The sequence below is a fragment of the Drosophila suzukii genome, chromosome X (genome assembly GCF_043229965.1).
Source record: "Drosophila suzukii chromosome X, CBGP_Dsuzu_IsoJpt1.0, whole genome shotgun sequence".
NCBI lineage: Eukaryota > Metazoa > Arthropoda > Insecta > Diptera > Drosophilidae > Drosophila > Drosophila suzukii.
In genome coordinates, this window is record NC_092084.1 from 19,787,532 (window position 1) to 19,805,169 (window position 17,638).

Genomic DNA, 17,638 nt, shown 5'->3' on the forward strand with positions numbered 1-17,638 from the left:
CTTTTCAATTTACAGTTGCCGCCACTGTCTTCTGAGAGGGAGAGCGGAATATTGGGAGAGTGCATTCCAAAGAAGGGCCAAGAGCAACAGCACTGCAGCATATACACGGAAAAAATAAGGTACTTGTTGTTATTAACTCTGGTATGCTTTTATATAAAAATGGGGTTTTTTTTGCTGGTAGTTCTTTTTTAAATTATTTGAAACCACTAGACTTAAGGAAAATAATTAAGACAACATTTTGTTATTATAATGCTCTAAAAAACACTGATTATATTTATAAAATAATTGTTTAAAAAGTTACATATATTTTTTAGAGTAACGACCAGTTTGATATTATTATATTTTTACCAGTTCTTTTTTCGCATTCGTGCTTGTCTTTACTATTAAATTCTATTATTTTATAAGTATGTAATTACTGGTGTGTATTATCAATATTTATTTAATGATATCAATAAGTAAGTACCGGCTAGTAATTATCAATATTTATTTCAACTGACTTAAAATTATTTACGGTATACATAAATATAATAAATTGTTCTTTGATTATTCATACCAACCATTATAGCCTAATTTAAAATACATTTCAACTAATTTTTTCTAGAGAACACAGATTATTTTGTACTAATGTATTTTATTGTTTATTTGCAGTGTACCGAGGAGCGGGACAGCAACACCGCGCACCGCCAACGCGATCGTGCGTCGTTGTTTTTGTTGGTGTTGGTAAGTCAGTGAGCAGCGGCGGCGGCATTACTTTTCTCAGCGCCGCACGGCGTCGCCAGTCGTGTCTCAGCACCCGACAGCAGCAGACGTGTGGCAGCAGCAGCAGCAGCAGCGGCAGCAGTAGTGAATTCCGTACCCCAAAATCGCACACAAATACCCGGCTCCATTTGCCCCCCAAAGCACTTCTGCGCTACACTGAACAAAACAAGCAAGTGAAAGACCATGAAGCCAGCCGCTCAATTGCTGCGCCTGCGCAGCGCCACCGCCTTGGGCAGCGCGGCCAAGCGCTCCATTTCGACCAACCGGGGCGAGCGGACCACGAGTACCGCCAGCGCGCAGCGGGAGCGGACGCAGGGCGTCAGCGAGACGGACAAGTTCCTGCACTTCAGCGCCGAGGACGGCTACTACAAGACCTCGCCCTTTGACCCCGTCGTCGTGCCCAACGTGCCGCTGCACGAGTACGTGTGGCGCGACTTCAAGAAGTGGGAGCGACGCACCGCCGCGGTAAGTGCCACAAAAGTGATCAGTGGAGTGTTTGAAATCATCCCCTCAAGTGGTTCTAGATCCTTTCTGCAAGCAAGTCTCTAAATCACAACCCTCTTAATCTGATAAATATCAAGAAAGGCTTCCCTCTTTGATTCCATGGGCTATACTAACTTGAGAGTTGAGTGTTCTTAAAGCCAGATCTATTTTAAACTTGATATAGGGATCTTGAAAAATAATTCCAGGGATAAACGAAGGTTTTGTAAGAAACATACTTGTAACATACCTATAGAAAGTGATAATATACCGATAATAACAAGTGTGAAAAAATACTTCCTTAGAAAGAGTACTATCGTAAATATTGTTAAAAAATCTTAAGTGTTTTAAAACGTAAGCTTAATTTCTTACCAATCAATAACACGTTAAAATTCTATAAATGTAGAGTGGTACAAATATTTCAACCAAAGAACCCCCCATCTTTAATAACCATCTAATAACTAATGTCAATCCCCCATCCCGAAGATTTACTGCCAACCCAATGAAATATCTCATTTCCATTTGGCCATTAAAATCGAATTTCCTATTTGAATGGGCCCAACATAAACGTAACCGTAAGCCCGAGTCCAATTAAACCCCAGTAAACCCAATCACATCATAAATTCACGCAATCGAAATCGTTGCAATCGTTGTCGTAGGCGCCGCTCAGAAATTCTTTGTTTGTTTATGGCGGTTTATTGAACCTGAACCTACGTCTATATATAGTGATATTTATACGGGCGCTGGCATTCACGGGTCTGATTTGCGTCTGCTGTGAAAATATTCGCAATGGTTCTGTGTAGCACACGGTATCTTAGTATCCTCCATGGTCGAAATGCCCCCAGCAGTCGAATATGTAGTTCCATGGTTATCACAAATGCCAACGCTATTGCGATAAAGAGGGTCTAGGTATAGTCTATGGCAGTATTTGGGTCATTAAGAGGCCCCCGATCCGCCAACCTCTTATCGGACATCGCTAATGACGGGTTGTCTTGATAAGCACACTGAGGTCCGTGATAAGAGCGAAAGTGAAATGTAGTAAACATTATAGAGAGGGACCAAAGCCGGGCCTCTTTAGGGGTTATACCACTACCGTTCCGGTCTGGAATTCACTATTTGCGAGGGGTTCTCGATTTCCTGATTCCGAATCCGATCCGGTCTCTCATCCATGGCTCAGTGGCAGCAAGTCAAGTGGTCTAGGCAAATTGCCCGGGATTCCAGATAAGGAAACCTCCCGATTAAGCGAATAGCGTCCAGTTATTCTCAAAGGGGTGTTAGGAGTATCCCATGTAATGCAACCCTCCCCCAACTTGCATAACTTACTATGCATACCATATATCATCCCCAGGCGACCTTCGCCAATTGTTTACACTTTTCACTTTTCGTCTAGCTAGAAGCTATACATGTTCGTATATAGGGGCTTGTGGCAATGCCTGTGCAAATCAAAGTGCAAACTGTTTTCATTGAAATTTATTGCCATCATTTGTGCAATGTAGGAGAGGTTGGGGTCTGATATAACCGAGTAGTAATCGCCCACATGGCCGCGTAGAGGCGTAACTACAGCCCCGTCAATTGTTGAATTAAATGCAATTAAAAGTACAAAGTTCGCCTTTTGTTTCCACTCGATGCCACGCCCTCTAATATTCCCAGTCTAATATTCTCAGAGACCTTTTCTGAGGGTATTGTAAATATTTGTGGTGCAAGACTATCTTTTCCCAAGAGTTGCGTTACTGATAAGATAGGGATTTAGTCTTGTCATTATTATATTTCGTATTTTTCGCAAATCTGATCTAACTTGGTTTCAGCTTTGACAGGCAATTCGGCTCTGTGTAAACATTTCTATTGTTATTTCTTTAGAGTAAACAAATGCCATTTGGTTTTTGACTCATAATTTCAACCTTATCTACGTGCATTTATTTGTAGAATTTGACTCAAAATCGGAATACTATACGTGCACTGTCTTTTGTTTTGATTGAACTTATTAGTAATTGCTTACATTTCGAGTATCATCAGGATTTCTTGGAAATAGTTTATGGTCTTTAGATTATTGCTAGCACAACAAGTCACTCCAACTAAAATTCGGAAGCTTGTGGATGACTCATGGGTGCAATCAGTCAATTTTAATGAGTTTCCATTTCATATAAGCTTCGCTTAAGTGTTTGTCGCACCCTAATGAACCCCAATTCCTTGATATGCTCATATAGTATAATGCGCTTTTAATTGCCCCGGACTTATTTACGTTGTCTGATTTTTTTTGGTTGATATTTTTGATGAGTTTGTTTTGATTTTTGTTGCTTTTTTCGCTGGCCGACGTCAGCAATGGATCGAGGTCCAGCCTCCTCCGGTTTTTTTTGGTACCATCTATTCTCTCGGCGCTCTTAATTGCTCTCCTGAGATGGTCTATGGGCTATTTTATAGTCTTACTGGGTAATTTTTTAAAGGATTTTAAATAAAATTATATTTTCTTAAACAATTTTAATATGGTTATTATAGAAAACAGTCATACAGGTTTCTGAACTTTGGTAGTACAGCTGTACAAACACCTCCCTTATAACATCTTCACAAAAGACGAGACTTATAACCATACTTTTTGAAAAACCGGTTTCGGCTTAGTTCCTTTAAATATAAACCTATGTATTTTGAACTAAATTGGATATACCTTTACACTCCTTAACAATTTATTTGATATCGCAGGAAATATTTAAAAATATTTAAAAAAGTCTTTAGTATATCCACCAAAAATGTAAGATATTTTCAGCTATTTCCTAGCTACTTTTTCTAGATCAACGAGACTTGCTGTCCGTTCTTCGCTGCTGAAAAGTCAACAAACGCAGCCAGAGAAGGTGACAAGAGAGAGATAGAGCGGCACAGACAGAAAGAGAGGGGCTACCGGGCGCTACGGGGGCTTGGGGGGGGGGGGGGGACTTTGGGGCCCGACTCGTTTAGACTTTGCAGACTTTGTACTTTGCCCCACTGAACTTTGGACCGACCAACCGACCGAAGCCAAGCGAAGCGGTTTTCGATGGACCCGCGGGGGGTTCGGCGGTTCGCCGGGGGGAATATATGGCAAATGCACGAAATGATTCTCTTATTTTTTACTCGCTTATTTATTCATTATGATGTGCGGCTGTATGTTCGGCTCGTTTGTGGGTTGTTTTCTTCAATTTGAGCAACTTGTTGGCGGTGCTGCTATTTATAATGCTTATTTTTAACCGAATGCGATTTCCGACTGCGCAAATTTAGGCGGACAATCCCCCAATCAGAGCACTACCTCTCCTCCTTTTTTTTTAATGCCCACCCATCAAGCTGACGTTGCGAGTTCGCTTTTGACGACCTTCACCTTAGCCCTGGAGAGCACTTATGGGGTCAGCCTTACGAGAAGTCAAGGCCAGCGAAAGGCCCAGCACAGGGTTCGTTTGAGAACTGATAGTAAAAGATATAATATAATATATTATATGATATTATTATCAAGGATACTGCTTATAGTTCTTAAATTCTTCTTAAATAAGAAGTAGAAAAGTAAAGCCGACATAAAAATACTTCAAACATTCCTTAACTAGGTTACCACCCAGAAATAACGAACTGATTAGCGTAATCACAATTTAATCTCTTTAATCCCCATAGCCCTTACAAGTGTTCTGATAATATGCAGCTCAACCCCGATAAAAAAAAACCAGCTGATTAAGCTAATATTTTCATTTGAATAAAGAAAAACGAGTTATCTTATCGCATTAAGAATTTTTATTGGACTCTTAGCTAGCTCTTTAATTGGGCTGTAAACGATTTAGCCCATATCAGCGGCAGTAGTGAGTGCTCTATTTAATTTCACCATACTGCCAATTACACCTGTTCTATAATAATATAGTTTCAGGATTTTTGTTTCCATAAATATTCCACTTGGACATATGATTCCACTTGAAACGTTCTTAAGATAAGATTTGCGTGCCTATACATATGTACATATGTGTTTTTCCCAGATTTTGGTTGATTTTGATTTGTTGTTATCTACAGATTTGGCTGATTTACATTTATTATTATTAGAGGTAGAGGAATGGGTAAATGAGTGAGATGGTTTAAAATATATATAGTCAGTTGGTATTTTTTCTACATTATCCTTATGAATGGTCCTGGAACTTATCCCTTAATTATCTTCTTTTTAGGTCTGTGTGATCACCGATCGTCAGTATACCTTCGCCCAGATGCGAGATTCCAGCGCTGCCTTTGCCGTCCGACTGCAGACCAAGTTTAAGCTCCAAAAGCCAGATGTTCTGGCCATCTGTCTGCCGAATCTCCCCGAATACCCCATCGCCACTTTGGGCGCCATTGAGGCGGGCCTGACGGTGACCACCGTGAATCCCGTCTACACGCCGGGTAAGAAAAGTCTCCAAGGGGCCCTGCTCCCGGTTTTTGTTTTGGGAAAACGCCGGTGATAAGATACAAACTGTACAGCGGTGTTCGCGAGGATAGCATTTCGTTTTTAATACAGCAAACAATGAGCTGAAATACAATATCTACGCGTATACATTATTTAAAAAGAATAGCAACAAAAGATTTTGAGATAACAGCTTTGCAAATTGTCTTAAAGTACTACACTGAAAATAGTTCAATTGTTTTAAATTTTTTTCAAAGATATGTTGGTAAATATACATTGTTCTCTATAAAAAAATAGTATAAACACTAGAAACAAGAGATTTTTTGTGGTATTTTCTAAAAGCTTTAGAAAAATTATCAGTAATTACAAGTATAATAAGTGAAGTATTAAAAGTTTAACAAAATAAATCTTGGGGATTTTCCAAATTAAAACAAAGCAATCACTCACCTACTAAAAGTTATTTCGACAATTTGAATTTGTTTAGTTAACCCAACAAACAAACAAGTACGATGCATAAAAACGTTTATAGAGCTAATAAAAGTTCAGGGCAAATAAAAGTGTAAGCATGTACCCGAAAACAGTTATGAAAATGAGCCAGTTAATTAGGTAAACAATTAGCTATTTGCGTGACCACCGCTGTACATGTGGGGCGTAGGTTTATTGGGGGCTCTTAAGTGCGTCAAAAGCTTCTTATCTGCGGGGTCTTTATGTGGTGACATCTGTATTTAGGGGTTCCAAAGTCGAAAGACCGTTACTAATCGTCACATTTCGATTGCAGACGAGATCGCCAGGCAGCTGACCTTCAGCGGGGCCAAGTTCCTGGTGGGAACAGTGTCCGGATTCGCCACCCTAAAGCAGGCCTGCAAATTGGCGGGCAAGCAGATTCCCATCGCTGTGGTGAGGACTAGTGCGGAGGAGTCCCTGCCCGATAGCGCCATCGATTTCAGCGAGCTGACGAGCACCCAGCATGTGAGATACGAGGACTTGAAGTCCTCCAAGGAGGCCACCGCCGACGACATGGTCTTCCTGCCCTTCTCCTCCGGAACCACTGGCCTGCCCAAGGGCGTGATGCTCTCGCACAACAACATCACCAGCAACTGCGAGCAGGTGCAGGCCTCCCTCATCTTGGACCTCATGGGTCCCCAGGAGACGCTGCCCGGCGTCCTGCCCTTCTTCCACATCTACGGCCTGACCGTGGTGATGCTCTCCAAGCTGGGACAGGGCTGTCGGCTGGCCACCATGCCCTGCTTCAAGCCAGACGACTTCATGCGGTCCCTGGACAAGTACAAGGGCAGCATCCTTAACCTGGTGCCACCCATTGGTGAGTAATACCTGAGTGATAAAGGGGTTGGTTAGTGGAAAACAGGCCAATTTCTCAATGTCAAGTTGAGGCTCTAGTTCGTTATCAGTCAGAGAAAGTTAACATAAAGTTAAAAGATATTAATTTTACGAAGAACATATTTTTACAGAGGGTGCTATCACTCAATTTAGAGGGCAATTCGGCTAGACAAAGCTAAAAAAGAAAGAATAGCAAATTTGTTGCTGTCAGGTTTAACTACATCATTTCCTTTTTGTCAAATAAAACCTAACTTGAGAAACTACATTTTACCGAAAAAGCAATTTAACTTGTTGAGATAGATTAACATGGCATTCAGAAATTGATACTAAATTATTTCATTAAATGAAAACTTCCTTTGGAATAAACGTCTCAGGTAAAATAAGGTTTCACATCTAAGTATATCAAAAGGCTACACATTGATATGTTTGCCAACAATGTCATCGTAATATTATATTTTGCCTAATAGACTTATTATAATATTATTGTTTAATAACACGTATGGTGGTTTTGATGGCACCAGACTGTCAATTTTAATTATTAGACATTGTTAGCGATTTTCTCTCGGTAAGCAAAACTATAGGTTTAGCTTTTCACAGTTCGCTGTATTCTTGATATATATAGAAAGTATATGATAAAATTGTGTACTACACCCAATAGTCAAGAAATTTATTTGTGAATTATTTGTATTGCCACTTGCTCCCAATCCACTTTTGTTTTGCATACCTGCCTTAATTAATTGTCTAAGCTAAGTATTTTGAAATTAGTTTATAATGTATGCTATCGGATCAACGAGTTGCAAAAGTAGGTTTCCTAGTACTGAACAGGTTTTAATCAACACGACAGAGTAACTAAAAATAAACCTATATGAACTGGAATATAAGTTAAGATTATCGTTAAGGATCGTAGGTCAGCGTAGCTAACGTATAAAGTCTGTTAAGCAATCATTATTAAATGTATATACCTGTTTTTCCAGCCCTTTTCATGATCAACCACCCCAAGATGACTCAGGAGACGGCTCCCCATCTGAAGGTTGTGATGAGCGGAGCCGCTCCCATTGGCCAGCACGATGTGGAGCGCTTCCTGAACAAGTAAGTTTCTCGGTGGATAACTTGGGATGACCTCAGCTTATAATATGTCTTGTCTATAGATTCCCGAAAGCCATCTTCAAGCAGGGCTATGGCATGACCGAGGCCTCACCCGTGGCCCTCCTCACGCCAGAGGGCAACAAGGTCTACGCCTCCACCGGAGTGCTGCCGGCCAGCACGGAGGCCAAGATCGTGCCCCTGGACGGAGGCGATGCCAAGGGCGTGGGTCCACGCACCACCGGCGAGCTGTGCATCCGTGGTCCTCAGGTGATGGCTGGCTACCTAAACAATGAGGAGGCCAACCAGGTCACCTTCTATCCGGGCAACTGGCTGCGCAGCGGTGATGTGGCCTTTTACGATGAGGATGGGCTCTTCTACATCACGGACCGCATGAAGGAGCTGATCAAGGTGAAGGGATTCCAGGTGCCACCAGCTGAACTGGAGGCTGTGCTGCGCGATCACCCCAAGATCCTGGAGGCGGCTGTCTTCGGCATTCCCCACGAGCTCAACGGCGAGGCTCCGCGGGCCATTGTGGTCCTGCGCCAGGGTGAGAAGGCCAGCGCCGAGGAAATCTCTGCCTACGTGGCCGAACGTGTGGCCCACTACAAGAAGCTGGAGGGCGGCGTGATCTTTGTGGACGAGGTGCCCAAGAATCCCACCGGCAAGATTCTGCGCCGCGAGCTCAAGGAAAAGTTCTCCGACTAGGAGGGATCTTCATAGGTTAAGAGATATTTTTGTGATTTTTTTTTCGTTCGTCTCAATCGGGGGTGGCCCATGGACTTCTAGAGTTCTTCCAGCTGTCTATTCTTTAAAGAAAGACCAAGTCTATGGTCCAGCTTAAAGAACTCTTTTGGTTTGTGGCCACACCCCGTAGAACATGTATGTATATGATGGACTTCAATGTTGGCCCTGGATTCATCCTGATCCCTGGGCACTGGTTTAGACATTGCATTTACCAATTCGAAAATATATAGTTCTTAGGCTTAGGCATAGGTCTCGATTAGTCGCTCGATTGGTCCATAGTTAGTAAGTGTAGATTAGACAGACTTTAGACCCTATCCATAAACATATACGTATCTATAAAATGTAATCTGTATGCCTGTACTCTAACCTTTGATTATACTTAATGCAGAACCCGATATTTTACTATGATATTCCCTATATACATATATTTTTTTTTTTGCCTAGTACTGTAAGAAAATTGTTTGTTAATCGTATTAAAAGACGGCGGCATGCCAAATCCATTACTATATATGCCATGTATGCCACAATGTTTGAAAATAAAGACGAAATGAACTAGTTGAAATGATCGAGTATTAATGGAAGGAACTTTATCAATAGATCTTCTTTAAAGTTACAAGGAATCATGATTATTAACTGATTATGTTTATGTTTAAAGATACATTACTGAGACATTTTTAAGGATTACCCTGCTTAATAAGCTTTGGAAACATATATTGAACAAATTATGAAGCACTCCTTTTACCCATTGACTATCACCAAAGTTGATTGCAATTTTCCAATCCTAAAATCAATCAATTTAATAAGAATTTTTCAATTTATTTATTTACGACAAAATACACAAAATTTTACATTTGATTTATTTAGGTTTAGCTTTTAGTTTAGTTCTTCGGTTGGTTGGTATTCTTGTTCATTTTCTCTTTCACACTGCATTACATTTAAAATTACTTGCACTTAATATACAATAGAAAAAAAATATATATGTGAGTATGTGTGTGTGTCTAATGGGTGTGTGTGTGTGATTTGGAGAAGTGCTTACAAAAATTAGGGTTAATTATACTAGCAAAATGAAAGGGCTGGATAAATTGTTTAACTATGTAAATTCCAGTTAGATGTTAGTGAATAACAAAATTAGTTCCCTTTTTTCTTTTAAATATATATTATTTATTTTTTCTCGCCTTTTGCTATAAACTAAACAGTGTAAGAATAAAGTACAAAAATTGTAAATGCATATTCGCAGTTCAATATGTGTTATTATACATATAAAAAATAAACAAGAAAAAAAATATTAATCGACACAGACATAGGTGTATGAAACTTTTGCATAACAACAAATAAATATTGGTTTCTCTTTGTGCACTAAAATGAATATAAAAATTCGAACGCATGTGTGTTGGTCAGTGTGCGTGTGTGTGGGTTTTGGAAGAGCGCCAAGTACAGAAAAAGTAGTGTTGTAAAGTTACGTATGGATTATTCACAAATCGTCGTTCGATCGGTTAGTTTGGCTTTTGGTATTTCTAGCAACTATCAGACATAATTAAAGGTAGACAAAATGTAACGTGATTGAAAATGAAATTTGAAAGCCAAAATTGTTCAAGAAAAAATAAACGGTTACAAAAATTCAAGAAAAACTTTTATAATAACCGTACGTTATAGCCACTATATACTAAGTGAATTTAAACTATAATTGAGAAGTCTGAAAGTAGGCAAGTTATTACACAATCCCATTTGGTTAAGTGAGGCCGTTTAATTATGAACCGAATCCCGATCGGTCGACTTGTATAGTCGCACTCTTTCTCCCCCTCTCTTTCCATTTGGCTCACTAGCTTATAGATTTGGCTTTAGTCGATAGGCAGTAGTTGTGGTTTGGACAGATGAAAAGAGAGAGAAAGAAGGAGCTACACATATACAACTTTATAACACTGTAAATTGATTTATACCTTTACAACACTGTGTGGCATGAAACTTGATGCGGTTACTTAGAAGAACTCTTGTGTATAGCATGTCTGCATGTACATATATAGTATATATAGTATAGTAAATAAATAGCTAACACTCTGCTTAAATGGGTTTCGCTTTAAAGTTATACAAATTTCACGTTGATTTTTTTGTTATCGTTATCGTTTTTTCGTTTTCGAGAGAAAAGGCCACAAAATGTTGCGTACGAAATGCATAACTTTAGCTGAGATTAACGTTGGTTTTTGTTTTGTTTTTTTGTTTCTTTCTTTGATTGTTACCCGGGCAAACATCACACACACACACACTGGCACACCACACAGACGAGACAAGTGTATGTGTGTATTGCATGTGTGCATATACATATACAAATATATATATATATATACGTATATATAAATATAATATCGGAGTACATTTTGCTACGTTCGATTGCATTTCGAAACTCAAATTTGGAGTCTCAAGTTTCGTTCGCTGCTGTCTCTCTCTAACAAATGCACGCTCTCTCTCTCTAGCACACTAGCTCCATCCTTTTTTGTCATTCTTTTTCGGTTTTAAGATCGTTTACAATTCCTCAGCGTTGCGTTACGTTGTCATTGCCATTTCCTGGATGTCCCATTCCATTAGGTTTCACGCCTTGGCCCCCGGGATCTTGGATAGAACCTTGGACAGATCCACTCCGGTCAGGGCGTTGATCGAGGGCGGCAGCTGGGCCACCAAGCGGGTCACATCGTTGGTGATGTTATCGTTGCCTCCGATCAGGACGATCTCATCCGTCTTGGCCAGCGGTGCAGCCACCTCGGCGGCAATCTAAGGGGAATTTCAAAAACCTTTTAGTACAGTTCCCGAAAGTATAAACCAAATATCACTTACCTTTGGCAGCGATTCGAGCACGATGTTCATGATGGCAGCGTCGCCATACTGCTTGTACACATGGGCCTTCATCCGCATGCGCTCCGCCTCCGCCTTGCCCACCAGCTCGATGGCATGGGCCTCCGCCGATCCGATCTTCCGGATCCGCTCCGCCTCGGCACGGGCTCCCTCAATGGTCTGGCATCTGAAGGGGTGGTAAAAAAAAATTTTAATTATGAAGTCGAACTAATATATATTTATCCTACAAATCCTTAAGTTTCTAAAGGGATTAACTGATGTACAAATGTCATATACACTATCTACAATAAAATCACTAGCCTTGGGTCTATAAATAGCTAAGTATTGCTATTTATTACATGCTGACTGCAATCATTCGTGCCAAAATTGAATGTACATATCTACAGACAGATAATGGCCACCCACATGTACTATAACATGACAAAGCTGCAACGTGGGAAGTATAATTCCCACAGCGATTACTATTTTGATCTATAGGTGAGGCCGTAAATTATAGATGACCTTAATACAAGTTAAATTCTAATTCGAAATATTAAAAATCGACACTGAAACGCGATGGATACCATTTTTTGTTAAACTACAATACTTCTTAGGGACTTCTCTAAATTCGCGTTTCTTTGGTGTACTCACTGCTTAGCCTGGGCGAGGGTCTGGAGACGGAAGGCCTCCGCCTCGGCGGGCAGCTTCACATTGCCAGTAAGCTCCCGATCCTTGCGGTGCACCTCCTGCGTTTCGATTTCAATCTGCTTACGTCGCTCCACCACTTCGATCTGGATTTCCTCGTTACGGATTCGCTGGCGGATCTTGGCCGCTTGGAGTTCGTAGGCCAGCTGCGATTCGGCCTTGGCCGTATTGATCTCCTGATCGAAATTGGCTTTCTGCAGCTTGTACATCCTTGTGTTATCCTCGATCTTCGTATCCGTGGAATACTTCACATCCATGGCGCTCTTCTCGCACTCGGCCTCACGGATTCCGGCATCTCGATTGGCCTCCGCCACTCCGGCATCGGCGTCCCGCTTGACCACGGCGGTCTGGGCCTTTCCCAACGATGCCAGGTACTGCACATCATCGTAGACGTCCTTGATGGTAAAGGAGAGTATCTCGATGCCCATGCGACCCACGTCCGGAGCGGCCACCTCGCGGACCAAGGCCGCGAACTGGTCGCGGTCCTTGTACACCTCTTCGACTGTAAGCGTTCCTGCAAGGTCACAAGAAATCGAATATGAAATGGGTGTCGCTATGGGAGGAGAAAGGCAAATATAAATATAGATGGTACACAAAGAAAACTTGGGGCAGTTCAATAATCAGGCTATTATACCCAATTTGTGGTACTAACATGGTGAACCTTCTGGGTTAGCCTCTAAAATATAACTATTTTATACCATCAAAAACCTATAAATAAATCGTTTTGTTATTTTAAAGAAATATAACATAACATAACATAATTAATAAAATGAAATATAAATAAAAAAATTGATTTTATATCAAAGTGATATTGGTGGAATTAACTTTGAACCATCTGGGTTTGTTCTCAAGTCTCTAAAATACACATATTTTATAAGATCAAAAACCTATAAATAAATGTTTTTATTATTTTGTTTGTTTTGACTACTGTAATCCCAGTCTAACGCTTCAACATGAAGTACCTAAAGTCTTTGAAAAGACATGCAATTATGCAATTTGATATGCAGTATACAAATCACGTTCTCAAATCGGAATCAAGTTGTAGGAACCTTGGAGTGGCGAATATCGTAGCACGTACTTAAATAGAAGGACGAATTGCTAATTTGTGAGAAATAAAACTTTGCGAATGCTTTCATTGTGTCAACAACACAAATAAATATGTTTTAGACACTGGTAAATACCCTGTTGGCATGCCGCAGATAAGAGCCACGCAGATATGATAGTAAACCGACTATAGGTGACCATTGTGCTCGGGGTGATATTCGTTCGTTGTGCAAGTGTTTTGGGGTTGGGGTTATGGGTTGGCTCTTTCCACCTTTAATCGATGACCTTACCGCCTGACCACCAGCGTGGTTACGCCCACTATCAGGGCCACCTTGAAGACGCCCATCCACACCGTTGACATGTCGTAGAACAACTGTTCCGGGGGCCACCGAACGGGGGTCTACTTATTGGATTGCTATCTGGGCAATGGGCTGGTTCCCCACTATCTAACCATCTATCTTTTTCTGGCTTTTAATTAAATCATGCAGTGTTCTCTTCGCGTTTTGACGTCATTTGTCGCAGTCTTATCGGTGGGCGTTGATAAGAGTCCTATGCCACAGTGACGTCACTCTAGAAAAAGGGGTTCGAGCGGGTATAAATCGGATCACGGTGGTAGTTCCGAGATCACAGCTGTTTTGATTGTCGCGGGCAGGTCTCCATGGCACCCACAATTATTATTATATTATCAAGCCCCCTACTATTCACACGCGATTGAAAAAAATAAAACTCGACAACCAGAGCGTCTCACGATGCGCTTCCAACTGACTGACAGCTCAAATTGTCCGGAGACTCGGACTTGGTTTCGGAATGGGTATGGGAATCGGTACTGGAATCGGGTACCGGCTCGCAAAATGAAATTGTAATCGCGCCGCCAATTGGAAACCGCCTTGAGGTCTCGAGCGTCTCGCAAACATACGATATAGTCAACTATAGTAAACTATAACGACTGGGGTTCGATGGTCTCATAAACCCTCGACTCGAGTTATGTTTAATTAAAAGCAGTAGATTGGCCATCAAGGTCGCGGGAAGGCCTAGGCAAACAGAAATGCGAAGAGTTGAGAATGCAAACTTGGCACTTCGAAGGCAGTATAGGGTTTCTCTTAAATCAATACCAAAGTTGTATTCCTCAAAAATAAGAAATCATTTTAGGGTATTATAAATATTGTAATATTTCTGTGGTCTTAGTAGAAAGCCCATGGTGGGCAGAAAAAATCAATGAATATTAAATAGGGAAATTATAATAATAGCATAGGGTTTCTTTAAATTAAGGAAATACCAAAGTTTTACTCCCCAAAAAAAAGGTAATATAAATTATTTAATATTTCTGTGGTCTTAGTGGGAAACCCATCTTAGTCACAAAAAATGTATCAATATTAAATAGGGAAATTAGGATAATAGTATAGGGTTTCTCTAAATATAATACAAGAAAGTACCAAAGTTTTATTCCTCATAAAAAAGAAACAATTTTAAGGTATTTTGAATACCGTAATCTTGTTGTGGCCTTAGTGAAAAGCAAAAAATCAATCAATAGGAAACCGGGAAATATTAATAATGCACGCTTAAGGTCATTTTCCTTTTATTAATTAGAATGTACACGTCTAACCTGCCAGTCGGATGGAATTTTCTTTCAATACCCATAACTGGTTTCTCAGAGGGCTAATCAATCATTAAGAAACCACATGTTAAACCCAATGATAATGTATTCAAAGCACACACGACAATTCGCACTTATTATTTTATACTATAGGCATAAAGCGACTATAAAGTGTGATTACAGTTGATGCATTATTAAGTTGCATAACTGCAATTTTTACATATGCACACAGAGAGAATTCTGACAATAGCATCTGAGTAGAAAATGTTCTTAATAATAGAACAAAATTGGATGAAATTTTTAATTGTCCTTGAATCAAGTTGAATTGGTGGAATTTACACTGTATAACTCAACAACTAAACCATTAGTCCAGTCAGTAGTGTATACTTATTAAAAAGTTGTTAAATAAATTAAGTTTAACTTTCTCTTCTCACCATTTTGTTCTGATACCAAAATGTTTAAGAACAAATGTTCTCAATTCAAGAACAATGTTTTTTAATATTTCTCTCTGTGTTTAAATATAATGTAATCCATTCCTAGGGATCAAGAAGGCTATGAAAAAAGTGAAAAAGTAACACGAATACAAAGTAGGCTTTGTCCTTAATTTCGTCAGACTTGTCAATATCCCAGCCCCGGATAGGTCAGTATCATCTTCCACTCCGACCATAACGCACACCTAAAAATAAGTGAAAAAATCACTCTAGCTTCCGAAATAAGTTACAGTACTCGTTCGTTTTCTTTATGTGAATTTGAATACAAAATATTTCCAAACGTGTTAATCCGATAAGCAAGTTTCTATCACTGACATATAGAACACGAAGTTTGAGATGGCCTCGCTACGGCGGACACATGGCGGCGGTCGCGATTTCCTGCAGGAGAACAAGCAGAATGTCGCCCGTATGGAGACCAATGGCAGGTGCCTGGCGGCGGCCCATGCCCGCCGGGTGCCCCTGTGGCGTCCGGTGGTGCTCCACTACTCGGAGCCGTTGCGTCCCCATGGATACAATAGCCAGGAGCGTCATGCCTCCCACGAAGCCCCCGATCTGAGGAGCGGTCTGGCCCAGCCGTATGGCTTCAGGTCCGCGTCACTTCCCAGGTTACCGAATCTGTGCGACATGGCCCAAAATATGGCGGTGCGCAAGGAGCAGGAGCGCATGCAGGGCGGCTGGGAGGATCAGCAGAAGAAGCCATCGATGGGGTGCTGCAACGGCTGCCACTGTCATCACGGCCCTCACGCCCATCAGGGTCACCAGGCCGAGGCAGGGTCTCTTCGTCAGGGTCACCAGGCAGAGACAGTGTCCCTCCGTCAGGGTCATCAGGCTGATACAATGTCCCTCCGTCAGGGTCACCAGGCCGAGCCGATGCCGCCCCATCAGGGTCACCAAGCAGGAGGGGATGCTCCCACTAAGGGTCACCAAGCCGAAAAGGAAGTAAAGATGTCCAAAAAGGGGGAAGGTGATCAGGCCGATCGCGTTTCTCTGGTTTCCCGAGCATCCCGCGGGTCTCGCCGTTCCCAGAGGATCCCCAACCACGCCCAGGAGAACGCCGATCCCGAGGCCCCCTTGAGTGCCCGCAGCAGTGCCTCGGCCAAGACTATCAAGTCCAAGAGATCCGTTTCCCAGGAGAGTGTCCGTTCGAATGCCACCATCAAGTCTAATATATCAGTGGCCTCTAGGAGCACCACGGCCTCGAAGAGATCTCAAGTGAGTCGCAAGTCGCAGATGATGGAGGTAATGCCGCCTCCGACGCATTTGCAGGACCAAAAGCCCAGGGAAGGGGAAGTGGAGAAGGCACCGCCCACCGCCTACGAGGGCTACACACCACTGACCACCAATGAACGTAATGCTGCTCTCCAGGATGCCCAGTTCAAGTATGGCAAGCTGGTCGAGGAATACAACCATCTGCCCGTTTCGGAGCCCACTTTGCGCGTGCGCAATCGCAAGATGGCCATCGAACGTCAGCTGGATGAATTGGACTATGCCATCAATATGTTCGATCAGCCCAATCTGGATATGTACTACAAGAAATGATAATCACACCGCGCTCGTTAATCGTTTCAAAGAATTTTGCCCATTTCCAAATTGAGTTGTTTGCCACAAAACCGTTCGGAAACCTTTCCACAGACATAAAAAGGTTCCGAATACAAAAAACTGGAGAAAAATACCAGATATAGCATGCAATTGCTACTAAACTTACAAAAAATTCGATGCCCAATGGCATACAAATGCAAACTTTTGAATGAAATACACTAAACAACAAACTAAAACAAAAGCTTAGCAAACCATAACAAACGTGATACGTAAAATTCAAACAAAATTACACTAGCCTGACGAAAAAGAATACGAAGAACTGCTACCATGATAAATCAAATGAAAATACGAAGAGCAAAAACATAAATTCGAATGAGAATACGAAAATCAAGAACATAAAAACGAATGGGAATACAAAAATCAAGAATAATAAATCATGGGTCATACGATTAATATATTTGTGTTTTATTATCGGGCAATTAGCAAAAGCTCTTTTTTGCTTATAACACCCAAAAGTATGCATCGATCTATCCAACTCGAACTAAGGTAAACTAAGATATTATAGTAGATCAATGCAACCAATCATTTTGTAGGCAGGTTAGTTGAGGTTAGAGGTGACCCCTAATTTCAAAAATATTTATTATAAAAGTTTCCCTCCATTTA

General features: G+C 41.2%; 3 protein-coding genes across 11 annotated transcripts in view; 2 read left to right on the forward strand and 1 right to left on the reverse strand.

Moving 5' to 3' along the window:
- Nucleotides 1–770: 770 nt before the first annotated feature.
- Nucleotides 771–9,341, forward strand: pdgy (acyl-CoA synthetase family member pudgy). Its single transcript, XM_017068290.4, has 5 exons — nucleotides 771–1,224; nucleotides 5,400–5,610; nucleotides 6,390–6,932; nucleotides 7,924–8,038; nucleotides 8,098–9,341. The coding sequence occupies exons 1-5, from the start codon at nucleotides 943–945 to the stop codon at nucleotides 8,738–8,740; spliced, it is 1,794 nt and encodes a 597-aa protein (XP_016923779.3). The 5' UTR covers nucleotides 771–942; the 3' UTR covers nucleotides 8,741–9,341.
- A 233-nt stretch (nucleotides 9,342–9,574) lies between these two features.
- Nucleotides 9,575–17,638, reverse strand: part of Flo2 (flotillin-2) — a 108,000-nt gene continuing 99,936 nt past the window's right edge. For 7 of the 9 annotated variants that reach the window (XM_036821294.3, XM_070997772.1, XM_070997771.1 and 4 more), the window contains 3 exons: nucleotides 12,254–12,821; nucleotides 11,606–11,789; nucleotides 9,575–11,542 (listed from right to left, as the gene is read on the reverse strand). In XM_036821294.3, coding sequence (XP_036677189.1) covers nucleotides 11,363–11,542; nucleotides 11,606–11,789; nucleotides 12,254–12,821 — 932 coding nt within the window. In that variant the 3' untranslated portion in view covers nucleotides 9,575–11,362. Of the gene's footprint in view, nucleotides 11,543–11,605; nucleotides 11,790–12,253; nucleotides 12,822–13,385; nucleotides 13,406–13,641; nucleotides 14,082–17,638 lie in introns of those variants that run through there. The other 2 variants (XM_017068479.4, XM_017068478.4) reach the window with 2 other exon arrangements.
- LOC108005284 (uncharacterized) lies at nucleotides 15,580–17,430 on the forward strand. Its single transcript, XM_017068481.4, has one exon. It carries the CDS (start codon nucleotides 15,773–15,775, stop codon nucleotides 16,973–16,975), a length of 1,203 nt encoding a protein of 400 aa, XP_016923970.2. The 5' UTR covers nucleotides 15,580–15,772; the 3' UTR covers nucleotides 16,976–17,430.

What these genes read in the sequence shown, in the direction of transcription:
- pdgy (XM_017068290.4), top strand. Translation starts at nt 943, where the DNA reads ATGAAGCCAGCCGCTCAATTGCTGCGCCTGCGCAGCGCCACCGCCTTG. An exon ending in GGGAGCGACGCACCGCCGCG is followed by an intron (nt 1,225 to 5,399) that starts GTAAGTGCCACA and finishes TCTTCTTTTTAG; the next exon opens with GTCTGTGTGATCACCGATCG. An exon ending in GTGGAGCGCTTCCTGAACAA is followed by an intron (nt 8,039 to 8,097) that starts GTAAGTTTCTCG and finishes TCTTGTCTATAG; the next exon opens with ATTCCCGAAAGCCATCTTCA.
- LOC108005284 (XM_017068481.4), top strand. Translation starts at nt 15,773, where the DNA reads ATGGCCTCGCTACGGCGGACACATGGCGGCGGTCGCGATTTCCTGCAG.